General features: G+C 41.6%; 3 protein-coding genes across 3 annotated transcripts in view; all 3 read left to right on the forward strand.

Annotated features, from left to right (window-relative positions):
* Window positions 1-2,170, forward strand: part of atg2a (autophagy related 2A) — a 28,167-nt gene extending 25,997 nt beyond the window's left edge. Inside the window, exon 42 of the mRNA XM_080035052.1 lies at window positions 296-2,170. Coding sequence (XP_079891178.1) covers window positions 296-532 — 237 coding nt within the window. The 3' untranslated portion in view covers window positions 533-2,170. The remainder of the gene's footprint in view (window positions 1-295) is intronic.
* A 3,036-nt stretch (window positions 2,171-5,206) lies between these two features.
* Window positions 5,207-7,983, forward strand: trmt112 (tRNA methyltransferase activator subunit 11-2). Its single transcript, XM_080035045.1, has 4 exons — window positions 5,207-5,404; window positions 6,528-6,629; window positions 6,859-6,951; window positions 7,504-7,983. The coding sequence occupies exons 1-4, from the start codon at window positions 5,330-5,332 to the stop codon at window positions 7,603-7,605; spliced, it is 372 nt and encodes a 123-aa protein (XP_079891171.1). The 5' UTR covers window positions 5,207-5,329; the 3' UTR covers window positions 7,606-7,983.
* Window positions 7,984-9,501: 1,518 nt separating this feature from the next.
* On the forward strand, window positions 9,502-22,011 carry tgfb5 (transforming growth factor, beta 5). The gene is made up of 8 exons (XM_080035336.1): window positions 9,502-10,086; window positions 10,644-11,044; window positions 17,011-17,174; window positions 17,852-17,984; window positions 18,083-18,193; window positions 19,772-19,952; window positions 20,301-20,454; window positions 21,523-22,011. Exons 1-8 carry the CDS (start codon window positions 10,058-10,060, stop codon window positions 21,679-21,681), a joined length of 1,332 nt encoding a protein of 443 aa, XP_079891462.1. The 5' UTR covers window positions 9,502-10,057; the 3' UTR covers window positions 21,682-22,011.
* The last annotated feature ends 4,734 nt before the right edge of the window (window positions 22,012-26,745 follow it).

Here is a 26,745-nt window from a genome sequence, read left to right on the forward strand (position 1 = left end):
TTCTGACAATTTATAAACCAAACAACTGATCCATTCACAGGCAAGGAAAGTAATTCCTGCATAACCTGACTTGTTACAGTAGCCTGGTTTCCTCTGTGTATGTTCAAGGTTCAAGGTATCTTTATTATCCCTGAGGGAGGGGCAATTTGGTTCACAGCCAGCAGTAAAAAGAAAAAGAAAACTAAACAAATGAACAAAACCACGAATACCACAACGTCATGTAAACGTATAGAAACACTGTGACTGCTAAACATTGTGATGCTCTCTCTTTTTCTCTCTCTCTCTCTCTCTCCAGGGAGTGATCGACACGGCTCAGACCTTGTGCGATGTAGCATCCCGCGGCCACGAACAGAAGGGTCTGCCTGGTGCTGTGGGCGGCGTCCTGCGGCAGATCCCACCCACCGTGGTCCGGCCCTTGATAGTAGCCTCCGAAGCCACCTCCAATCTGCTCGGGGGCATGCGGAACCAGATCAAACCAGATGCCCGGAAGGAGGACTTCCTGAAGTGGCGCACTGAGGACAGCCAGGAATGATGACTGCTTTTTTATGTCTGTACATCTGTCTGTGTTAGAGAAATTATGATTTGGGAAAGTTTCAGCTAAGTAAACAAATCCGAGGTCTGAATGTGTTTTGCATATGTGTACGGACTAATGAGAGTCAGTGTGTGCTCCAATGCAAAAAACAAAGCAGTGACTAAAGACTACTGCAGTTATTGACACCCAGTGTTTTTATGTGGCTCCATCATAGCTTCCCTCATATCCCTGCCCTCAGTAATACATTGTCGTCCGTTTCTCTTCTTTTCTGTATGTGGGAACATATCACCTTCAGTCTCAACTGGCTTCACTTTCAATCAAACCAATGTGAGTTAGGATTATCACTCTCAAGGTTTATGTGTTCATAAGAAAGACACAGGTTGTGGACACTTCATGTACTTGTGAATACCGTGCTTGAAATTTCTGTCACAATTTCACCTTCTCCCAATGTTCAAGGGGAAGAGAAATAATGAGTTAAAAGTCCAACAGCACTTGCAGTATGAAGAACAATTTAACTGTGAGACCAACATGTCTAAGGCTATTTCATCAAGCTTGTAACTAGGTTAACTGCGTCAGAATCTCTTCTGTGTTTATGTTTGTATTCACTGATCACTAGCTGCAAACAGCATCGTCAGACTTGTGGTTTAGTGCTAAAAGTGTTCTCCAGTTGTTAGCAGATGGTTTCCATCCCAATGTCACAACACAACACAGTTTAATTGGATCAGCTTTGGCCCCACTATGCACCTGCTTCTCTCAGAGCTGTTATTTGTGCCATAGTCTTTGCAGAGTCCCCCTTTTAACTACGTTGGGTTGGCTTCCTCAGTCTTGCACCCTCCCCACTACAAGTTTTACACATACTGGCTCATGTTGATAAGCACTCAGCTGAATAGACGCACACTAAGCCTCTGAAGTCTGTAGCATGTTTTATTCTGGTAAAGCAAAGTCAAGTCGGACTTCCAGTCGTCCTTAACTCACAGTAAACTGTTCAAGCGTCAGTGGTTCCTCTACCTGCAGCTCTGCTTCTATGAAGAGTTAAAAGATCTGAATTAACCTTCTACTTCAGAAAGGCTTTGCCCACTTATTTAGTTGCCTTCCTGCATTTCTTATGTTTCTATATTCGTTTTTTAAATTGTTTAAACATAAGTATTGTCGTACTCTATTTGAAAATAAGAGTTGTGAATCTGGTGAGAATGGAGGAAGAACATTTTGGGGTTTTACATTTTTATCTTTTGGTTTAATAGGTGTAAGGGACATGTATCCCTGTGTGTGTGTGTGTGTGTGTGTGTGTGTGTGTGTGTGTGTGTGTGTGTGTGTGTGTGTGTGTGTGTGTGTGTGTGTGTGTGTGTGTGTGTGTGTGTGTGTGTGTGTGTGTGTGTGTGTGTGTGTGTGTGTGTGTGTGTGTGTGTGTGTGTGTGTGTGTGTGTGTGTGTGTGTGTGTGTGTGTGTGTGTGTGTGTGTGTGTGTGTGTGTGTGTGTGTGTGTGTGAATGAGTGTGCGCATGATGCATGTCTGTGAGGGTGACAGGTTGATGCTTGTTACACTTCTGGTGTGTAATTACTATTTACTATATCATAAACTGTATGAATGACATGTATAATACAAAGACAAGGAGTATACAAAATTAATACAAAAAAATAAAAAATTTGAGTATTAAAACTGATTTGTGTTGCTAATCAATAATATTTTGTCATGGTTAGTTAACATACAAAACATGAACAGCTAATGGAATGTGATCAATTGCTTTATATTATTTTTATATATATATATATACATATATATACATATATATATATACACACATATATATATAATATACATATATATATATATATATAATATATATATATATATATATATATATATATATATATATATATATATATATATATATATATATATATATATATATATATATATATATATATACAGTATCTCACAAAAGTGAGTACACCCCTCACATTTCTTCACATTTTTCTTTATATCTTTCCATGGGACAACACTGAAGAAATGACACTTTGATACAATGTAAAGTAGTCAGTGTACAGCTTGTATAACAGTGTAAATTTACTGTCCCCTCAAAATAACTCGACACACAGCCATTAATGTCTAAACTGCTGGCAACAAAAGTGAGTACACCCCTTAGAAAAAATGTACAAATTGGGCCCAAAGTGTAAATATTTTGTGTGGCCACCATTATTTTCCAGCACTGCCTTAACCCTCTTGGGCATGTAGTTCACTAGAGCTTCACAGGTTGCAACTGGAACCCTCTTCCACCCATTTATGACAGCATCACAGAGCTGGTGGATATTAAAGACCTTGCGCTCCTCCACCTTCTGTTTGAGGATGCCCCAAAGATGCTCAATAGGGTTTTGGTCTGGAGACATGCTTGGCCAGGCCATAACCTTTACCCTCAGCTTTTTTAGCAAGCCACTGGTCGTCTTGGAGGTGTGTTTGGGGTCGTTATCATGTTGCAATACCACCCTGCGGCCCAGTTTACGAAGGTTGAGTGCACGTGGTCAGCGTCGTACACAGAGGTTGGCTTTGGAAAATAGACGTATGAGTGCTGCCAGCATTGCTGAAGGGCTTGAAGGGGTCGGGGGTCAACATGTCAGTGCTCAGACCATACGCCGCACTCTGCATCATTAGAACATCATACTGGTCTGCATGGCTGTCATCCCATAAAGAAGCCTATTCTAAAGATGATGCAAAAGAAACCCCACAAAAAGTTTGCTGAAGACAAACAGACTACGGACATGGATTACTGCAACCATGTCCTGTGGTCTGATGAGACCAAAATACATTTATTTGGTTCAGATGGTGTTAAGAGTGTGGAGCGGCAACCAGGTGAGGAGTACAAAGACAAGTGTGTCTTGCCTAGAGTCAAGCATGGTGGTTGGAGTGTCATGGTCTGGGGCTGCATGAGTGCTGCCAGCACTGGGGATCTACAGTTCATTGAATTCTAACATGTACTGTGACATACTGAAGCAGAGCATGATCCCCTCCCTTCATAAACTGGGCCGCAGGGCAGTACTGCAACATGATAACGACCCCAAACACCCCTCCGAACGACCACTGGCTTGCTAAAGAAACTGAGGGTAAAGGTTATGGACTGGCCAAGCATGTCTCCAGTCTTAAACCCTATTGAGCATCTTTGGGGCATCCTCAAACAGAAGGTGGAGGAGCGCAAGGACTCTAATATCCACCAGCTCCTTGATGTCGTCATGAATGGGTAGAAGAGGGTTCCAGTTGCAACCTGTGAAGCTCTAGTGAACTACATGCCCAAGAGGGTTAAGGCAGTGCTAGAAAATAATGTTGGCAAAACAAAATATTGACACTTTGGGCCCAATTTGGAAATTTTTTCTTAGGGGTGTACTCACTTTTGTTGCCAACAGTTTAGACATTAATGGCTGTGTGTCGAGTTATTTTGAGGGGACAGTAAATTTACACTGTTATACAAGCTGTACACTGACTACTTGACATTGTATCAAAGTGTCATTTATTCAGTGTTGTCGCATGGAAAGATATAATGAAATATTTGAAGAAATGTTAGGGGTGTACTCACTTTTGTGAGATACTGTATATACTCAACAAAAATATAAACGCAACACTTTTGTTTTTGCTCCCATTTTTCATGAGATGGACTTAAAGATCTAAAATTCATTCCAGATACACAATTGTACCATTTCTCTCAAACATTGTTCACAAATCTGTCTAAATGTGTGATAGTGAGCACTTCTGCTTTGCTGAGATAATCCATCCCACCTCACAGGTGTGCCACATCAAGATGCTGATCTGACATCATGATTAGTGCACAGGTGTGCCTTAGACTGTCCACAATAAAAGGCCACTCTGAAATGTGCATTTTTTTGCTTTATTGGGGGTCTGGGGACTCAGAACCAGTCAGTATCTGGTGTGACCACCATTTGCCTCATGCAGTGCAACACATCTTCTTCGCATAGAGTTTATCAGATTGTCAATTGTGGCCTGTGGAATGTTGGTCCACTCCTCTTCAATGGCTGTGCGAAGTTGCTGGAGACGGCTTATGGTGGAGAAATGAACATTCAATGCACGAGCAACAGATCTGGTTGACATTCCTGCTGTCAGCATGCCAATTGCACGCTCCCTCAATGCTTGTGGCATCTGTGGCATTTTGCTGTGAGACAAAACTGCACATTTCAGGGTGGCCTTTTATTGTGGACAGTCTAAGGCACACCCGTGCACTAATCATGATGTCAGATCAGCATCTTGATGTGGCACACCTGTGAGGTGGGATGGATTATCTCAGCAAAGCAGAAGTGCTCACTATCACACATTTAGACGGTACAATTGTGTATCTGGAATGAATTTTAGATCTTTAAGTCCATCTCATGAAAAATGGGAGCAAAAACAAAAGTGTTGCAAGATATATATATATATATATATATATATATATATATATATATATATATATATATATATATATATATATAAAGCTGTTTCAGTAGCCTATATTACACTGGTCCTGATGATAAGATTTGTTACGGACTGAGGTACATTAAACAAACAACTCAAAAAGGAACATATTTGTATTGCATTTAAACTAAATTAGGATGTGACCACATAATAGGTCAACACGGAACCAATGTTAGTAGAGTTAAAGCTTTCGGGGAACATTATCTATAACGTACAAGCGGAATATCCGGTCCACATGTAAACTTACAGCGTGATTTATAAAAAGACAACATACGGTAGTTTTCTGTAAAACTCAGCCAGCATAATAACACGGACTGTCTGCTCTGACTTTAAACATTTATAAACATGAAACTGCTAACGCACAACATGTTGACATCGCACGTGAAGGGAGTCACTAAAGGATATCCGCTGCTCATCAAGGTAAATACAACCAACGCACGGCTAGGGCAAATACATCTGACTAAAAGCATTGACTTAAAACATCGTTCAACCTGAATATTTATTGTTGTGTGGCTAATAGATACTCTCAATATCTTGCTTAATGTTAAACTTAACGTCCTCTCCTCACACCGAAGAAGTAAACGGATTTTAAAATATGCGAGCCTACATCTACACCTGCAGCTTTGTCTTAGATAACATAAAGATAATAATTTATTGAGCCTCAGGTGTGGCAGAAATAAAGTAGCCTACATATAGTAGAAAAAGGAAGATATTCTTTAAGATTTTGAAATGGCTTTGAAACACCCTTACCTGACATTGTTTAACAACAAACATTTGAATTTGAATTGCTCCACAGATGGAAAATATATTTTTATAGTGAAAAACTATCAAAACGTCTTTAAAAAAATTACTTTTTGTTGTTGGTACAGTGGGCAAGTAGAGCCTTCAGCCATGGTAACAGGTTTAGGATTTTGGAATGACTGGAAAGATGCAGCATCCCTTTGAGGCAATTCAAAATAAATCAGGAAATCAATATAGGACTATATGTTATAAATATTATTATAAATATAAATATCACGGTGTAGAGTATGGGTGAAGTGCTGTGTGACATATTCTTTAAAATACAATATTATGTGTCTTTTTCATTGAAAGTAAAAGTGATATGGGCAGGTGAATGGCCGTCAAGCGGAAAGGGGAAGTTATATTTCTAGAAGTTTACAGTAAAAATGCCACATCAGCCCCTCTAGTTTACAACACTAGAACTATATGTAAATGGAAAGCCTGTTTTCAAGTGTTGTTGCCCCACGTTTGGCATCTGACCCGTGCAGCACAAACACATCCATCTAAACAATTGGTATCTTATTTGATCCGAACATTTTGTTGGTTTTGCTGGTTCTATTAAGGTGATCATGTTGTGGTTATCGTGAGCAACACAGCTTTTTCAAGTAATTCGGCAAGGGATTCACGAATCATGATTATCCCAATTATGGAAATGTTTGAGTGTTTATTAACACAATTACCTGTAAAGACAGAAGCCACGAACAGAGTTATAGTTAAACTAAACAGTGCAGTACCGTCTCAAACAAAGTGTTTTTCTTTGAAGGCAACGGAGGTGAAGATGAATGAGGTGGAGTTCAACCCTCAGTTCGTCAGCCGGATGATCCCCAAACTGGAGTGGAGCGCTCTTGTCCAGGCTGCAGAGGAGGTGAGTCAGTTTGGGTGTTATTTTCAGATGTAAGCAAAAAAATTAAAAATAAATTATTTTTATTTTGATGTGCACAATCAGCCTCGGTTCTTATTTGTGTAACAATAGAAAACATATTGCTGTCTGAGAAAGAGAGCCTATCTCAAACTTTGAAGACAGGCGTTCCGTGGGCAAATTTACTTTTATTAATTTACGATTGCAGAGTTTAAACACTTGTTTCCATCTATAGTTGGGTCAGCGGCAGGACCTGCCAGGTGAGCTGGTGCCAGACTACGAGAAAGACGAGGACTTCCTGAAGAAAGTGCACAAAGTCCTTTTAGAGGTGAGGTTATTTTCTATCTGTATTGTATTAAGACAAAATGTATATGTTTTTTTGGTTCAACAATGTGAATGTGTTATTTATCCTTTATCCTTGACTCAGATTAGACATTTATGCAAAGTTTGAAGAAAATCCTTGAAAGCATTCAAAATTATGGCTTTTCTGTCGCTGACGCAGAAGCATAGAAATGAAGCACAGACTGCAACAAGTTCAAGATAATTACAAAACATTAAGTATTATTATCATCATTAAGCTGTTTGCAAAATGTGATCTCTTTCCCTGTGGTCCAGTACTTATTGTTCCAAGACTCTGTATCGTCCACGACCCAGAGGTTTGGAACCATTGGTTTGAAATATCATTGTTTGCTTTCGTATTAAAGATTTCCCTCAAATGGAACCAAGAGACCGAGGCCAAACCACTTAAACCAACAGTATGGTGATAGGGGTGTCCGTATACTTTTGGCCATGCAGTGTATATTTTGCTGTATGATGACCTCTAGCGGTGGCCTAACACCTCCTGTTTGTGTGTTTGTGTGTGTGTGTGTGTGTGGGGTAGGTGGAGGTGATTGAGGGCAGTCTGCAGTGCCCTGAATCAGGACGAGAGTTCCCCATCACCAGAGGAATCCCCAACATGCTGCTGAGTGAGGAAGAGGTGTAGACGGCAGCTTCACCTCTCCACCCCCACCGCACCACTGTGGGACTGTGGATATTCAGAGAGAGGCAGGACACTGTTTGGTTTATTGTAGTTCAACTTTGAAGCGGGCAACAAAGCCAAAGGAGGAGAAATATTTGAACCAGATGGAAATGTAAGGGTAAACCCCCCCCCCCCCCCCCTCCGAGTGGTTTTATCTGTATTTATTTTTGTAACTGTTTGGGCTCCTTCTATTTTTTTTTCAATAAAAATGTTCTGATTTCCGTGACAGCCATAACTGTTGGAGGTTTTTGTGGAAAATAAGGATTCACTTATATTACAGACATGGCTGAGGCTCCATGAGTGGAGAGTATAGACTGCACAAGAGGCAGCACTCTGAACCCCGTCTCGCCCTCTCTCAGGGTTTAAGAAATTGCTGAGGGCCAGATGACGTGGCAGTTGCTTTTTCTATATTTGGCTCTGAGGAAAAGTGGCTGAAAAAAAAGGCCGGCTAAAGAAGTTGTTTTTAAGGAAGTTTTTTTTTCTTTTATGACTCGCATTACAGCACACACACATACAACCTTACCCAACCCAACCCACCTGGGCGGAGGGCTCCTCTTATCCTCTTGAGACTGATGAAAGAAAGAAAGGGTTGAAGCCCACACAGACGAACTGAGCTCTTTCTTTTCTGGCTTTCTGAGACGGAGCTGCTGTCAAGTTCGAACAGGAGGCTGTTTGTTGCAGGCGGTGTTATCATTTCTAGAAGCTTTGCCATGACTGACGATGAATGGGAGGGAGTGGGGGGGTTTGCCCTGACCACAAGCCTTAAGGCAGCCTCAGTTTCTCCTACCTTTCCCTTCTACTTAGAGCAATTACAGGCCTGCACCCGCAACTATAATAACGGTATAATGGGATGGCAGCAGAGTAGCAATAAAAACCACCCATGACAGATTAACAGTCGTCTCCAATTTCTGAGCTGTAATTAAAAATTGAGAACGGGGAGGAACAGAGAGTAAAATAAAGGGCCTGGGTCGAAAGCTAAAAAAGATAAAAAGGGAATGTCTCTGGAATGATTGAACGATATTAGGATAAGCCTAAAATTATCGGTGTGAACAGGTCTGAGCAGAGATCCTTCCTAAAGCTGCACTTTAATATAGCTAAAAAAGACCAATGCATCTTATTTCTTCTAACACTTAATCATTTGGATGTCGGAAGATTTAGTTTGACATTTTGGGAACTGTGCTCAATGGCTTTTGCAAATCTTAGCTTAGCATACAGATTGAGAAACAGCTAAAAGTGACAAAACAACCAGCATCCATAAGGCTCATTTACACATAGATTATTTGCTTAATATGTACAAAAATGAAACTTAAATTGATGCTGATTACCTTTGGACACAGCTAGGCTATCCGTTTCCCCCTGTTCCCAGTGTTTATGCTAAGCTAAGGTAACTGGCCGCTGGCTCTAAGATAGTCTCATACTGTGAATTTAAGCACTTCTATGTATGTAATTTATGTGTAGGTGCACTGTAACAGGTGTGTTTTTGTGATGCAGTGGCTTGGAGCCCAAGACAAATCTCCATATACAGAACAATAAAGCATTGTCTTGTGTGTAGTGTACAGACATGAGAAAGTGCATATTTCCCAAAATGTCCAACTACTCATTTGAGCCTGATGCATCCACAAAGGGTGTTTACCTGCAGGAGAGGTTGGTGCAAGCATTTTTGTGGAAAGGAGCAATTGCATCTTGTGTGTGAAGGAGAGAGAGGAAGATGGCTCTTTCCTACATAATCACACACTCCCTTCACTTCAGTGGCTCTCCGCCCCACCACCACCACCTCCTCTCTCTGGTCACATCCAGTCCCTCCCTCCTCCCTGTGTCTGGGGCTCTGCATGTCTCAGATGATCTGCAGAATAATGGACACTCGATGCAGCAGGTCTCACAGTTTTCAGGCTGGAGCTCATTTAAACCAGGGGATCTGTAATTTACTCTAAAGTTTTGTTTTTTTAGTTCACAGCACAAGGACTTCTTTCACATATTTTTCTGCCTTATGTCTTTTTAGGTCGTATGACTCTTTCCGTGTTTTGATGTTTATATGAGGGGCACGAACAGGCCCACCATGGGTTTTCCAGCATAAATCAACAGTTTCCTCCTACGCTATAGTGCAGGCTTTTTTCTGTTTAGCCTACCTTTAACGGAATGGGAGGATCTCATTCGGTTTCTGATTTTCTTTAAACTGTAACTAGATTTTCTGGGAGTGGGTATGGGCCAATATTTTTTTATTTTTTTGCTGCATTGATGTGTCTTTCGGAGGTGGAAGCACGGGGACCTCGCTGCTCCAGATGAAGTGAGACTTCGGAGGATTTGCGACATGGGCTGAGCTCCTGCGATGACTCTTTTCTCCTGAAAGCTGCTGAAGTATCCGAGGATGGAGAACGGACACGGATAAAAACTTAAATTATAGATCTTCACCTTTTAAATGCGGAAAAGCGCGCGCGCACCGGCAAGGTACCACAGCAGAGCTTGGATGCGCACGAGACAGGATTTAAAGAGTTTGCCAAATTTCCAATCACTTAATTTGAGTGTTTTTTTTTCCAGTGGGGTTTGGGTGTAGTGTGATAGCCTATCATTTGGCTGGTATAAACAGTTTTTTTAGTAGCCTATGGCCTACTGATAATTTTTTTCTATAGAAATTGTTCCTTTATGCCGTAATAATATAATATAATTGTGTAAAAATGAAATGATAGTGCGTGTCTATTTATAGTGTTAAAATATACAGGCGAATGTGTGAACAGTGTTGTAAAGTTACCTGAGCAGAATAAATGTAAAGTTAGCAGATGTGGTTTTCCTTTTCCACAGAAAGTGTTTTTGACCAAAATAGCCTGTTATAACTGGATATTAGATTTTTTCTCCCCATATTTTTTTCTTTTATTTGAGCAGCCTAGCTTCTGCTGATTTAACCCTTACTCAAAAAACTAAATATTTAGCGTGGGTTTTGAGACTCTCTCTGTAGTCACAGTCCACCTATACAGATTGTTTCAGCAGATTTTTCTCCACGGCCGTAGCCTACAGGACTTATCTCCGTCTCCTCCCCGGACAATGTGGCTGGCCCGTATCGCGCTGTTGCTGCTGCTGCTCCGGTTCTCCGGTGTTCTGCTGGTGGAAGGGCTCAACACGTGTCAGTCCATCAACCTGGACAAGCAGAAGTCGCGGCGCATCGAGGCGGTCCGCGGACAAATCCTCAGCAAGCTCCGCATCCGCAGCCCGCCTGATGACGACGACGAAGAGGACCCGCCGTCTGGCTCCGTGCCCCCGGAGGTCGTGCTGCTCTACAACAGCACGCGGGAGTTGCTGAAGGAACACGCGCGCCAGGCCGAGTCGGCGTGCGATCGCGAGAGCAGCGAGGAAGACTATTATGCCAAAGAGGTGCAGAGGATTGACATGCTGCCCCCCCGCACCGACACAAGTGAGTCCATGAACGACAAAGTGTCTCAATATGTGGCCCCAGGTCCTTAAGAGTAGACACTGTAAATCCCAAAATAGCCATTACTTTTCCTAAAGTAGCCTATCAATGTGTGTAAAAAAAAAATTAAATAGCCTAACCTATACTTTCTTAAAAGTAGCCTAAAATTACTTACTACTAAATGTTTGTCAGGTAGGCTAATTACAGCAGCTAATTAGGCCTAATAACATTTGTTATTTGCTCAGTAGCAAAACCATCTAGAGCAGGGGTTCTCAAACTTTTGATAACTGAGGGCCAATTTAGGAACCCAACATTGGACCGAGGGCCGCCAAAGGAAAAAATTTGAAAAAACTGAAATAATTTCAATGGCCAGCGTCTTTACAGTTTACATGTATTGTTCTGCATCCAGTAATGTGTAATTAACACATTTTAAATAATAAATGTGCAAGGTTTAATTTCAACATTGGGGGACACACATTAAAAGCGGGGGTCTGGGGGTTATACCCCTGAAAAATTTGAGGTTCGAACACTTCATTTTATGCATTTTGGTATATTTTTATGCAGTAATTTGTGTCTTCTGTATTTATTTATGGTGGACATGTTAAGGAAAAGACAACTAGCTCCCATTGACACACATCTAATGGAATATAAATCAGTAGGCCTAAGGCACTGAGGCATTCAAATATTTATTCTACTTTATTGTTCAAAACTTTCTGCACATTGAAAACGTATCACCTTTTGGAGTGTTTTTTTGTAGGACTCACTACTCATGATGCAGCAGCAGTGTTAACTATTATGACACTATACATTGGAAATAAACAGGGTGGGCTATCAGCAGTCAACTAGGCAGATAGTTCCATGACTATCAGCAGCTAGCTAACGTTAGCTTGTTAGCTAAACTTTAGGCAAAAGAGTTAGACACTAAATTCCTTAAAAGACCTAATTTAATTCACCTTGAAGGTGAGAAAGTGCATCGTATTGGGCTTAACAAGCTCACTATCTAACAACTTACATTGGGACCACTACACTGTAGGTGAGTCAATCTAGGGAAAAAAAGGGCTTAACCCCAAAAAAATTGATACAAAAGGTTTTTCAATGGATTCCAGTAGTATTTGGTGTGCTGAATAACATACTAAAAGTCTACCAAAATCTACCCCCCAGAAAGCCCTCATTTCCAAGATGGCGGCCGAAATGGCGGCGGGGAGCTTGAAATGGCTATATCTCAAATTGAAAAAATGTTGCAAAGGAATTTTCAACTGATTTTGGTACCTCTGGACATGCTTACAAACATACTAAAAATCTAGGAAAATACACCTTCCGGAAAGGCTTCATTTTCAAGATGGCGTCCAAAATGGTGGCTGGCCAAGCTTAAAATGGCTATATATCTCAATAGAAAAATATTATTCAAATGATTTTTCACTTGATTCTGGTACCTGCAAATATGCTTATGACCATACTAACAATCTAGGAAAATATACCTCCCAGAAAGGCTTCATTTTCATAATGGTGTCCAAAATGGCGGCCAGGAGCGTAGAATGGCTATATCTCAAATGGAAAATGTTACAAAAGAATGTTTCAACTGATTCTGGTACCTCTATACATTAAGAAAGTGCGACAAATCTAGGTAAATATAACTGCTAGAAAGGCGTCATTTTCAAAATGACTGCCTGATGGTATAGGGGAGGGCTGGGCGATTAATTGAAATTCAATTTCGATTACGATTTTGGCGTCCCTCGATCATGAAAACAAGATAATCGTAATAAATTGATTATTGTGTCGCACGCCGTGTCTTGTGTGGTAAATGCAGCGAACCCTTCTGTGCCCCCACCCAAACACTTTCGCTTTCAGCGATTGCAATGCAATGGTTTATTCAGCATAAAGTTAAAGTACTCGCCCAAGACTGATGTTAAATCGAAACACAAAAGCCTTGCGTGAGCGAAATAGCGAGTTGCCAGTTGAAACTCCGTGACGGTGGGTAACGGTGTCATTCACAGTGACACCTCGCCAGTGTGAGCCGCCGCACAGAAAAGCCCTGTGGCTTTACGGCTAAAATGAACCGGGGATATCCTGCCCGTTAACGTTGTTGATGTGGAAGGCTTCAGCTCAGATCTTGTCATCGAGACGACATTGATGAGGTCATTGAAGACGCATGGAAGTGGAATGACTGACAATCAGAGAGCCCTTTGGACCATGTCAAAGTGCATAACATCACAGTACAACACCGCAATGCAGGAGTTCACAAACCAGACATACACAACATCAGAACAGCACAAGGACTCAACAGAGGCAAGGATGAAAAGGGATGCTGCTGACCTGGAGAAGATCACTTCAAAACTTGCTATATGGTCACCTTTCTCTCCAGACTCTTCTTTAAGGAATTTTGTTACAGGTGTTGTTGCTGAGGACGGAGTGAACGTGCATGATTATGACTCTGTTGGACGCAATATCATGCACAAAATGATTGGACAGCCTGCATTCACGTTCTCATTTAGTAGAAAGGATAAAGCCATAACCCTTGGACAAAAATCGTCTATCAAGGTTGCTCCTGATCGAACAATTGATTTTGCACTTCTTTTTCAACGTTTCCTGATTGTCTCCCAAACTGGAGAGCTATCATTGGAGGAGGTTATGCGTTACGAACTCAGTCCTTTCCCTCCTGCCCTCTTTGAAGCTGGAAACATCTTCCGCAAGGCTGATAAACCACAACTTGCGCACGCAATCTGTGATCATGCAAGTGATGCAATCCTAGATTCTGTACCAGAAACAGATCATTATGTTCTTGATGGAGGTTCACTCCTTCACCGAATACCATGGAAGCACGGACAAAGCTATAGTAAAATTGTGCAGTCATATGCAGACTTCACCATCCAACATTATGGCTCAGCTACAACCATTGTGTTCGATGGCTATGGGGATGGGCCATCCATTAAAGACAACACACATCAAAGAAGAGGAAACAATATTCATCCCATTGTCAACTTCACTGCTGAGACAGAGTTCTCAGGTAAGAAGGAGGAGTTCATGTCAAGAGATCTGAATAAACAAAGGCTGATCCAAATGATAAGCGATGAACTGAAAGAAAGGGGTTGCACTGTGGTCAATTCAATTGGAGATGCTGATGTAGACATCGTAAGGGCCGCAGTGGAATCATCTCTTCTTCACACCACTACGCTGATTGGAGAAGATACAGATCTCCTTGTCTTACTACTTCACTATGCACAGAGAGATAGTAAGGGCGTATATTTCAGATCAGACAAGTCAAAAGCTGATGGCAGTTTTAAAGTGTATGCCGTAAACCATTTAAAAGAAGTACTTGGACATGATGTGTGTTCTCAGTTGATGTTCATCCATGCTCTCACTGGCTGTGACACAACTTCTCGGATCTTCGGGGTTTGCAAAAAGACTGCTTTCCAGAAGCTTGTAAAAGGGGATCCCGTCCTTCGATCTTGTGCCAATGCATTCATTGTCCCAAACCAGACCACAGAGGTGATTGATGACCTTGGGTGCCAAGTAATGGCTGTCCTCTTTGGTGGAAAGTGCACAGATTCCCTTGCAGCAATGCGATATAACATTTTCAGCAAGAAGGTTGTCTCAGCTTCATCAACTGTAACGCCTGAACGTCTGCCACCAACTGAATCGTAGAGCGTACTACCAGGTCATGGTCTGGATGGGAACAGAAGATGGTATGGATGCCCTGAACTGGGGGTGGAGCCTGCAGGACAATAGATTTGTCCCACTCATGTCAACAACGAATGTTGCTCCAGACAGTCTCTTGAAGGTCATTCATTGTAACTGTACCACTGCCTGCAAGACACTCCGCTGTTCTTGCAGAAAATATGGACTACCTTGTACTACTGTCTGTGGACCATGTCAACTTAAGGAATGTGACAATCCACTTAACAAGTTTCTTCCAGAGGAGCCCGAAGATGATGATGAATAAAGACCACAATAAGTGTGGCATTTATGTTATTCAACAACAACACCACCTTTCTAGTTTGAATAGTAACCAATTTGAACCATTTAACCAATGTAAGCTTACAGGCAGTCATTTTGAAAATGATGCCTTTCTAGCAGTTATATTTACCTAGATTTGTCGCACTTTATTAATGTATAGAGGTACCAGAATCAGTTGACATTCTTTTGTAACATTTTCCATTTGAGATATAGCCATTCTACGCTCCCGGCCGCCATTTTGGACGCCATTATGAAAATGAAGCCTTTCTGGGAGGTATATTTTCCTAGATTGTTAGTATGTTCATAAGCATATTTGCAGGTACCAGAATCAAGTTAAAAATCATTCGAATAATCTTTTTCTATTGAGATATATAGCCATTTTAAGCTTGGCCGGCCACCATTTTGGACGCCATCTTGAAAATTAAGCCTTTCCGGAAGGTGTATTTTCCTAGATTTTTAGTATGTTTGTAAGCATGTCCAGAGGTACCAAAATCAGTTGAAAATTCCTTTGCAACATTTTTTCAATTTGAGATATAGCCATTTCAAGCTCCCGGCCGCCATTTCGGCCGCCATCTTGGAAATGAGGGCTTTCTGGGGGGTAGATTTTGGTAGACTTTTAGTATGTTATTCAGCACACCAAATACTACTGGAATCCATTGAAAAACCTTTTGTATCAATTTTTTTGGGGTTAAGCCCTTTTTTTTCCTAGATTGACTCACCTACTGCCTGCTGCACTGCAGGAGGCTGACCAGCCGTCTGCAACGAGAGGCAGAGGTCAGCCGAATTTCGCAAGTTTAAGATAGTACGGTCCACTGTAGGGGTGTTATTAATAATTGGGGAATGAATAAAAACAATTAGGAGGGATATTTAAGTGTTTCGACCCCTGTACTGTTTTTACTGTTACGGGGAACGCATCCCCTCCGTGCATTTACATTTTTTTTTTTTTTTTTTTTTTTTTTTTTTTTTTATAATTCATAATTCAAAGTGCGGCCCGCGGGCCGCACTTTGAGAACCACTGATCTAGAGCAACGGACCTATTAAAGGTGGAGTCAGTTATTCTGGAGAACGTTGTCAAATGAATGGTGTCAAAATCAGTGAATTTCTTGTCCAATAAAATCCAATGTAAATACATAGCCTAGGTTTTGACCTCAACCCACCTTTAAAATTCAACTAAAGAACTGATGGTGTAGAATCGTCCCTTCCCTAAATACTGAATTGCTGATAGGCCTGCATTGAAGCCTGAATGTATTTTTTTCAGGTGGTTCTAACAGTGACAGCTTTATACATTGCTTGGTACTTCAGTCTGTATCAATGCAGTGTCAAGCTCTCAAAAACAATAAATAAAGTAAAAAGTACAGTATGTCCCTCTAAAAATTAGTTTCTAAACTAAAGTAGCATTCCATTTATTTTCAGTTAATCAGATATTTATACACATAATGATTTTTACAACAATGTCTTAATGGTGGGATATTCCTGCCCACCTCCAACTACCATAAAATAGAAGCTGTGGGGTTTAGGAAAAAGAGAAAGGGGGTGGAGCAGTCTTCCCTTGAGCAAGGCACTCAGTTTGTTACTGTGGTCAGTCACATCTGTCATAAACAGAACCAAGACTTCATGTTGATGGACTTTAAATGGGAGATTTTATGATGAATGGTGCTGGATGCTACATGGTGCGTAATTACAAGTGTGTAGTTGGGAGGTGATGTTTCATTCAGTAAAACCCATAAACACAACATGTATTAAACATATAAGACCAGACACATTACTCACTGTTCCTAAGTCTATCATTTTGTTTTGTGACAATCGTCAGCAGTATTTACATCTGGGACAAAGCATCACAGCACTGTTTAGACCATAGTATAAATACAACGTTGTCGTGGAAAGCATGAGATATGGTTGGATCATTAGTCTTATGTGTGTGTGTGTGTGTGTGGGTGTGTGTGTGTGTGTGTGTGTGTGTGTGTGTGTGTGTGTGTGTCTGTGTGTGTGTGTGTGTGTGTGTGTGTCCCATCCAGATGCGTTACAGCCAGCAGCCCCTGACCCTCATTACAGAATGGTCCACTTTGACGTCAGTGGGGTGGACCTGACCAACAGCACCCTGGTTAAGGCTGAGTTCAGGATCTTCAGAGCTCCCAACCCGCAGGCCCGGGCCTCGGAGCAGAGGGTGGAGATCTTTCAGGTAAACAACACTACGACATCAGTTTACCTGTGTGTGTGTGTATCAGTTCAGTGTGTGTGTAACTGCTGTATTTGAGTTACGCTGTTGTTTCTAGTGGCCGTACATGTAATTGCAGGCGCTTCTGGACCACAGTTTCTTTCAAAACCGAACATTATTGACTGTATGAAGTTAGTAGATTGGCAGTTTCAACCTACGCAACACTTTCTCTTTGTGTTCTGATCCAACATTGTGACCCAGGAGTTATGAGAAGTTGCCTACGGACAACATTCGGTCGTAAATGCTGCGTTCGATTGTACATGGAAATTCGTCAACTTAAGACATGGCAGCTCACAGTGTGCAGAATGACCTTTCGTTAATTTTTGAAAATGTGGGACCTTGGCCCATGTCTTATAAAAAACATAGGCTGTATATAGAAGTTACAAACTAAATAAATGTTAAACAAACAGATACTGGAATGCACACAGTTTCGGAACTCAGTACTACTGAGTCAATGATGAACTCACATGCCCACTTAATTCTTAATTGTCACATTGCTGACAGACTACGTTAGACCGTGTATCTGTGTGTGTGTGTGTGTGTGTGTGTGTGTGTGTGTGTGTGTGTGTGTGTGTGTGTGTGTGTGTGTGTGTGTGTGTATGTGTATGTGTATGTATGTGTGCGTGTGTGTGTGTTATCAGCTGCTGAAACCAGACGAAGAGAGCACCTCCACTCAACGGTACATTGATTCCCGCACTGTTCAGCCGAAAGCAAAGGGAGCCTGGATCTCCGTGGATGTCACAGAAACCATTAAGGACTGGGTGTCCGATCCAGGTTGGCCTGTGCACCACGTTATGATTCTAGTAAACAGTGTTAGTGAACTTAATCTCCATCAGTTTGATCCCTTCTCTGTCTCCTCTTCTGCTCATCAGAGAATAATCTTGGCCTGAAATTTGGCGTCCACTGTCCCTGCTGCACCTTCGTCCCATCCACCAACAACATTGTTCCCAACAAGAGTGAAGAACTGGAGGCTCTCTTTGCAGGTTTGTTGCAGTTATGCTTGGTTTTTGGTACTGCAAACATCTAGATAAGTTTTTTCTGACTTATTCCATGTCCCTGAAGCGACTCGACAGATGGAATGAGGAATTAGAATGGTTATGTCTCCTCAAGAACGTGATGACATTAGAGGGGGAGGAAGACAGCTAAACACACTCTGATTGTTCAAGAAGACCTAGTGAGTTATTTTCTGATTGGCTAAGCTTCTAAGGCAGCTTGCGTAAACAGGAAGTAGACTAGAAGCACCACACGGCTACGAAAAAGCATGATTTTCGGAAAAGAATATTGGATCTAAGAGTCTCCCTTTTTTCGCCAGAGACTCCAATAAGAGGCACAAGTTCAAGGATGGATGTAAAAACCCCTATAAGGACTAGAAAGGAGCCGAAAGTAGCAATAGAAAGGCACAACTGTGAACTTTAAGCAGAAAAACATTACATTGATCGTCCTCTCCTGTCAAAAGATATTCATAATCAAATCCAACTGCGCACGCTAAGTCGGCCACAATTAAGGAGGACATGCGGGGTTGAGCTCCTTATCCAGACAAGCTGTTTCATGTCTTGGATAAAGACGTTCAGGGAGAGACTGAGATTTTAGCGTCGGCCTTAGCATGGGGACTTTTTACTCCTGGGTTCTGCAGCAAGCTTCTGTAGATGTGAGATGTCTGTATGACATTAGTTGTATTTGGGCAAATAAATAAACAAACATTACAACTAGTGTGCTAAAGATTTGATTCACAAAAAAACTAAGTTATTTATTACATTGGCCAATAGGATGAGAATTCTTAAGTGGTTGGTTGTAAATTGCTATGAAAGGGCATTCAAAGCACTTTATCAGCACGGCAATAAACCTGCACGTCACAAAAATGTCAGCATAAAGTAGACACTCCTTTGTAAGGCGCCTCCAAAAGGATTCATGAATCACTTGCAAACTATGCTACACTAATAATGTAGAAACTGTTGACTGTCTGACTCTCTGCATTGCTTCATTTAGGCCCTAAATTATGGCACTTTCCTCAGGATTTACACTCAGCCATGCCAAGTTTTTTTTAACCAGTTGGGCAAAAATGTCAACCTTTGATACTGCATGTTAGACAAGAAGGGGCTTGTTTTGAGACCATGGTACATCTATAGAAACAGAAAGACCATAAAAAGACATGAAAGCAGACACAGTTCAGAAGCAACTGTATCATGTGAGAATTTCTTTCTATGTTATCTAATATTTGTTAAGTAACAATCAAAAAAAAATATACAAGTTTAAAAATCTGGTCACAGAAAAACGAATAGAAAAACGACCAATTTTTCCTGGCTTCCGTTTGTAGGGATTCCAATATATTAACCCTGTGGTTTTAAAGGGCTTGTGAAAAGTGAAAAGTCTACTCAAACCCTTGTCTTACATTGAATATATCCTGAGTTGTGAGCAGTTCCTCTAATGACTGACGTTCCCTAAAGATTACACAAACTCTGAAATAACGTTGTGTGGCCACTCGGGTTTACCCTGTGACCTCTGGGAGGTCTCGACCTCCAGGTTGAAAACCACTGAATCCACTGCTACTCTGTCCTCCTCAGGTGTAGATGATGAACAGCTCCGACAGATACAAAAGCCTGGTCAGGTTAAAGGCCAGGCCGATTTCAGCACCAAGACACCGCACCTCATCCTTACTGTGTTGCCTAGCGACAGAGTGGACAACCCGGCCAAGAAGAACCGCAAGAAGAGGGCAGCCGCCACAGACACCACAACCTGCTCTCGGTAGGCCGTTGTATTATGTGTGACTGACGTTCCTCCTGGTTTCGTAGTTTTACAATTCTTAAATCTATTTGTTATATGCGTGTGAATTTCAGGCTGTTTCTTCCTGACCCAAAAGAATTTTGTGTGGCAAAACTGACCCTGTGTTTAGACTGCAGGCCAACAGACCTCAGTGTTTCATTTAGACAACCTCACACTGCAGGGGAAAGCTCTGGAAGCTCTGCATAGTCATTACCTTTTGATGTCTGGTTCTTCAATAGTGACCCATTGTCATTTTCCCATGACCCAACAAGTAGGATGTGACTTTGAATATTTGTGTGTGTGTGTGTGTGTGTGTGTGTTGTGTCTCAGTGGCTCCGATCATGGCTGCTGCCTGCGGTCCCTCTACATTGACTTCAGGCGGGACCTCAACTGGAAGTGGATCCATGAGCCGAAAGGTTACAAAGCCAATTTCTGTGCCGGAAACTGTCCTTACCTCTGGAGTGCCAACAACCACTATAACATGGTGAGTTGGTCATCTATTTCTGTTCATAATGTGACTCTGTGAAACGCACCACCGTTGTAAAAATATTGCTTTCTACTGCTTGGACTAATAAGGTAAAGTCACGTCTGTAGAAAGGTCCCACACAGACAAATGTGTCTGTTTTTTCCCAAGTTTAAGTTGCCACAGTCCTCAGATTAATTTACTTTTTTCTTTACTTTTCGCTCAATAATTTGCATGGAAACTGTGACAGACTGCTGAGAGAAACAGGCAGATAATATGAATAAAAATCATCAAAGCAGCTTCTAAATTATCTGAAAAAATCTTCTTAGTAAAACACTCTGGTTTCGACCAAATGAACCTCCAGCCTGACTTCAACGTACAGAAATGTTCAAATGTGTGAAGTTTTCCCTTAAATGAGCATGAAGTACATTGTTTGTGGCATCTAAACACCATAGTTAACTAAGATTGGTTAACCCCAGCGTCATAAATGGGCTGTCACCTCACAGAAGCCTCTTAAAAAACTTATACAGCCTGTTTTTCTCATAGCTTATGTCTTGGCCTGTAGCCATAACGACTAACAGAACCTCCTGGTCCTTCTTTCTTAACATCCTTTAGTGTAAAGCAGTGTTTTTTTTTGTTTTTTTTACATTTGTTTAAAACTTACATTTGCAGCAATGAGACTTGCTGCACTCAACAGTTGATTTCACACGATTTGATTTATTTAGTTCCCACTTGGTTCCTGAGTTTGATGGAGTTTGGCATTTTCTTTTGTACACACTGAGAATAAAAAAAAATAAGTTACCGCCAGCAGCCGGTTAGCTTAGCCAAGCACAAAGTAACAGCTAGCCAGAAGCCTGGTTGTCAAGGTCATGGTGCCAGGCTGAGTATAAAGTGATTTTTCTCTCCCGGTCCCTGTTGTTTATGCAATACTTAGCTAACGGTGTGCAGACCGTAGCTAAGTATTTATTGCTCAGATTTGGGAGTAGCGAGCCCTTTTCTTACTCTACATAAGACAGCAAATAATGTATATTTCCCAAAATGTGTTAACAGTAGCCTGGCCATTGACACTCCTTTCTGTTCCATGTCCAGATCCTTCCCCTGTACAACAAGCTGAACCCTGAGGCCTCTGCCTCGCCCTGCTGCGTTCCTCAGGACCTGGAGCCCCTCACCATAATGTACTTCATAGGCCGCACACCACGTGTTGAGCAACTCTCCAACATGGTCGTCAAATCTTGCAAGTGCCGCTGAGTTAGGAGGAAGAGAGGTGATGGAGGCCGAACGATTACAGGACCAAAACTCCAAACCTCTTCATTTAAGGCGGCAAATAGAGACAAGAGGACAGATGGATCCTTTCTTCAATAACCTTTGCTGTTTGATCACCTTTAGCGGACTTTTGAGATGTTATGTTTTGATGCTACCTGACTCAAAAATATCAGGATTCTGCTCTTGTTCTTTACAGATAATTTTCCCTTAATTCTCTGGAACTTTCCTACACTGTAAATATGACACGTAGCTGTATTAAACCTGTACATGGGTATTAAAGGGTTTTTGTGTGATTGGCCACATGTGGTCTGCATAAAAAGGATTCTTTTGATCAGGCGTTTTTTAACCTCCCCTGCAGTCGTATTCCTGTGGCCATGAGCAGCAGAAGAAGCTCGACGTTATGCTTGTTTGCATAAGGTTTGAAGGTGTTGATCGGAAAGAGGCGGCGTGGAAAGGTTCTGCAGACTGAGATCTTTGGGCGAGGGAAGCGGGGAGCAGATAGAAAAAAGAGAGCGAGCAAGAGAGAGGAGCTGTGTCCAGGCAGAGGCCCTGCCAGCTCTCTGCGGTTCCCGAGCTGAAATCTGCCCGGCGTAAACAGGATGTGAAAGATTTCCAGACACCGACCCGACCACTCACGGAACGCTAGATTTAAATGCTCCCCTCATCTCCTCTGTCTCTCTCTCCCTCTCTCCCTCTCTCTCTCTCTCTCTCGCTCTCTCTCTGTCGCTTGAGGTCCTGGGATTTGTGGTGGGAGGAGAGAGGGAGAAAAGAGAGGCTTTGAAAATGAGACGTGGGATGATAGGGCTGTATTTGGAATGGCTACAAGTTTGGAAGGTGGTATTTTGCATCCTTAGCAAATTTGTAACTATTTGGGTCTGGCTCAAACATTCAGTAATCACACGCTCATGCTCATTTTCCGAGCATGCATTTATTATATTATTGTCAAAAATCTATTGACTGATTGCCAGTCATATGCTATGATTATATTTTATCGTCCTCATGTCTTAACATCAGTCACACTGACACACACAGTCTCGCTCTACACCCAAGGATCCGCATTGACCACTTTTGATAGAATGTCTAAACGATAAAAATAAGAAATATCCCCAGGGCTCATTTTAAATATAGGCTCTCTGGTATGCCAGTGGTTTTGTGTGTGTGTGTGTGTGTGTGTGTGTGTGTGTGTGTGTGTGTGTGTGTGTGTGTGTGTGTGTGTGTGTGTGTGTGTGTGTGTGTTTTATGTGTGTGGTTGGTGAAGTCATGACTGATAGAAGAAAAATGATCCCCAGACTTTTATTGTGAGATGGATTTGTTTTTATTTTTATGGGAGTGGCTGTGTATGGCTGAGTGTGTTTTGAAAACCTAGTTAACCCTAAAGTAGTTAGTTGCAAAGGAAGCAGTCCAGTCTGACAAATACAAAATTGGCCCAACAACATCCAGTCATTGGTGTAGTAACAGAGCCAGGGATTTAATGCTGAAGTTATACCCGTGGAAGACAATACTTGTTTTTGATTGTCTGGTTAAAGTTACATTGTATAGAGATGTGATGTGTTATTCTGAATTCCCATTTTAATTTATTCTTTGAACAAAATACTCCAATTTAGAACAAGGTAGAACTACAGGACTACACTGTATAAAAGTACAATCACATAGATTTTCTTGAAGACCACCAGGGTTTCTTTATTACAACTTAAAGGGTGTGTTCCAATATCCATACTTCCATGCATACTGCATGCAAGGTACATAGATTTTAAAGGGACACTGTGTAACATTTAAAGTAATTCATTAGCTAAAATCAATATCCTCATTCATAAATATGTCCTCATTGGTGTAAAATCACCTCTGCCAATAATCTGAATTATCCTCCTGAGCGGAGAATTACAAATATTATTACATTTTCTACATTGAGTAGGCAAGTCTTATGGAGGAATCCATGTTTTTGGAATGTCATCAGGTGCATTGTGCAAGTTCTAGAAAGTTCTAGAATGCAGCGCTCCCTGGGTAACCTCAACCCTTTCGAATAATAACAGAAGCTACAGTGGCCTTCAAGGACAAGAACAATTCTAAATTTTAAACAATGCACCTGATGACATTCCAACTATGACACTTTCAAGATGGCGGCACTAGGCCTTGGTCCAAAATATGCAGAAATGTGGACATATATGAGACCCTTTCTCAGCTATTATGCACTAAATTAAATGTACTTATGGATATTATAATTACTTTCTACAAAATCTGCTTGGAAATAAAACTCAAAATTCTACACACTGCAGGTTTAAGGGCAGAAAATGTATGCAATAGACCAGCCATTCGACGACCGGATGTTTGGCTTAACACACTACAATCTCTGCATTGCTTAGTAACGTCCACTTCGTCCATTATGAAATGAAATCAAGACACACCTGTTCTGACCTTTTGTTATTTCAGGGACAGCTTCCTAACAACTTTGCCGGCTGTACACTTCTTTCACCATTTTCCCTTCAACTCAAATGATACATGTTTATTTAAAGGTGTAGTCAGCGAGACATGCCTTGGCAGCAGCAGTCGTCACTAACTACCTGTCCAATAGCATTGTTGTTACTAATGTCACAAACGCTGCCTGATTGGTTGTAGAAGTGTTGACTGTCCAACTCCTTTTCATACATACCCATTTACAGATCCTTGGCTGTGTATAAAAACTGGAATTTATTTCAGCGCACACGCAGTATGGACAGGTAGCAGAAGGTGAAGAGGTATTCACTGATTGTGACAAAAAGTGTTTTGGATAAGAATCACTGACTCTGCCTTTTAGGCTTTTCGGTTGTGAGGTTTCTAAAGGGCCAGTTATCAATCAAAACAGTAAGTATGTTAGAGTCAAACAAAAACTATGCATGGCTTTATGTGTAAATTGTGTTAGTTTGTTTTTTGGTAAGCTGAACCTTTGACATGCTGAAATTAAATTCAGCAGTGGGAGATATGCCTGTCTTAGCTTAGGAGGTTTTTCTCAGAGTTACTGCTGTTAAAATAACTTAAAGAGATACAAACTGTTCTCCAGCAATCGCAGTAAAACAGTTTTTTTTGTAAGCCACAGTGAGAAAGCAGCCTCACTCTGTGTGTGTGTGTGTGTGTGTGTGTGTGTGTGTGTGTGTGTGTTTGTTTGAGGTGGTGCTAGTGCTCGAGCTGTGGTGAGGTCCCCCCCCCCCCCCCCCTTAGTAAACTAGCCCCAGCATCTGTTAGTCTTTTCCACTTAACTACCCCTTGCTAAATCCAACCTGTACTTATCCCACGGTAGAGCGCCTTGCTATGTCTCACACTGGGTCCCACTGTCCTTGGGAGACAAAGTCTGCTGTGGATACCGACCCTAGCTCGCTCTCTCTCTCTCTCTCACACACACACACACACACACACACACACACACACACACACACACACACACACACACACACACACACACACACACACACACACACACACACACACACACACACACACACACACACACACACACACACACACACACACACACACACACACACCTCTTCCTAAATCATGTCTGTGCATTTGACCTCGGAAGGGAGTGTACAAATAGACCCCTTTAGACACTATAAGCACAACCATACATAGATCCATATATCCTGCTTGTACAGCTTCCATATAGCTAAATATGTTGTGTTTTATGGCTCTGCACACTCACTCACCCTTACCATGCTGAGCAGAAATGTAAGAGAGCCTTTGATAATGGCTGTAAAATGTTTGTTTTTTTATTCGTCAAGAGCAGATTGAAATTGCTCCTATTTATTTCTTCTGGCAGTTAAATTAAAATACAGCTCTTGGCAAGGCAACAGGGTACCGTAAACACGGAATAAAAAAAGGTTGCACAAGCAGCATAGCCGTAATAAGACTCAGGAGTAAACCGGAGATACCAATCTGTGGCCTTAGCGTTATTGAAGCCATATTCTTTATGCAGTCAAACTCGGGGACCAGGGGCCTCATTTATCAAACTTTGCGTAGGATTTGCGTTAGAAGGTTGCTTTCGTAGGATTTAGGGCAGTGCGTGCGAAAGATATTTTCCGATTTATGAAGCAGTGCGCACTCACGTCCTACGCCTATTTCCCTTTATAAATCACAATCAACTCTAAATGTGGCGCAGCCTTTGCGGGCTTCACGTACCGCCCATATTTACCCATACATAGTCATCGACACGCCCGAATGAATATCATTTACTGAGTGCATGAAGGCGGTAGTGGCAATCGCCGACTGAAAGGGAAATGGAAAAATAAACTCCACACGGTGTGGATCACTGCGGTCACCCCGAAGTAGCCGTTGGAGAAGTGGCGAACAGGGAAAATATAGTTTGGTGGCAGTGTGAGCGTAAAGGCGATAGAGTGCAGCCTGTGGCGATCTCTGTGAACGCTGTGGCCGAAATAAAAAGAAGTGATCCGACATAAAAGTGGACGCAAACAAGTGCATATCCTCACTCACACAACAGTGTTTGTGCCACGAGCGGGGGGCACTGAGACCCCCCATGAGATACAGATTCGGAGAATTCATCCAGGGGCAGTGACGGGCGGCGGAGGGTTAATAATAAACTTCACAGTCCCTTTCAAAACACAATTGCGACGTGCTTAAACACAAAGAAAAACACATAAATAAAACGGACTAAAAGCCGTGAAAAAAATCACAGTAGCCTATGTGATGTACAGTAGGCTTATCATTAGTGTATGAAAAGGTGCACTCCTGTCTGCCTGACTGAGGCATCGAGAACAGCGTCAGTGTAAAAGTAATAGGCTGTATTCCACCTCAATATTATCAGAATTAATTCCACAACATGCAGATAGGTTATTCTTTAATAACTGCAGAGTTTATTCGAACGTTGCTATTTTGTTTTTATTTGCACTCATATGTCTCCGTTTGTAGGCTATTTAAGATCCTAATTCGTTTTGTTTTTGTTGGTATCACTCCATGGAAAAATCGGTCGAGGCATATTAATTGTAAGAATGGCTTTATCCGTTTTGCAAAGGAACTCCCGATGTATGACATGCATGCATGGCTTAATACGATTAATTTTAC

The sequence above is a fragment of the Ammodytes marinus genome (assembly GCF_949987685.1).
Source record: "Ammodytes marinus genome assembly, chromosome: 10".
NCBI classification, from domain to species: Eukaryota; Metazoa; Chordata; class Actinopteri; order Uranoscopiformes; family Ammodytidae; genus Ammodytes; species Ammodytes marinus.

What these genes read in the sequence shown, in the direction of transcription:
- tgfb5 (XM_080035336.1), top strand. Translation starts at nt 10,058, where the DNA reads ATGCGGAAAAGCGCGCGCGCACCGGCAAG. An exon ending in AGAGGGTGGAGATCTTTCAG is followed by an intron (nt 17,175 to 17,851) that starts GTAAACAACACT and finishes GTGTGTTATCAG; the next exon opens with CTGCTGAAACCAGACGAAGA. An exon ending in CCAACAACCACTATAACATG is followed by an intron (nt 20,455 to 21,522) that starts GTGAGTTGGTCA and finishes TTCCATGTCCAG; the next exon opens with ATCCTTCCCCTGTACAACAA.
- trmt112 (XM_080035045.1), top strand. Translation starts at nt 5,330, where the DNA reads ATGAAACTGCTAACGCACAACATGTTGACATCGCACGTGAAGGGAGTC. An exon ending in GATATCCGCTGCTCATCAAG is followed by an intron (nt 5,405 to 6,527) that starts GTAAATACAACC and finishes TTTTCTTTGAAG; the next exon opens with GCAACGGAGGTGAAGATGAA. An exon ending in TGCACAAAGTCCTTTTAGAG is followed by an intron (nt 6,952 to 7,503) that starts GTGAGGTTATTT and finishes TGTGTGGGGTAG; the next exon opens with GTGGAGGTGATTGAGGGCAG.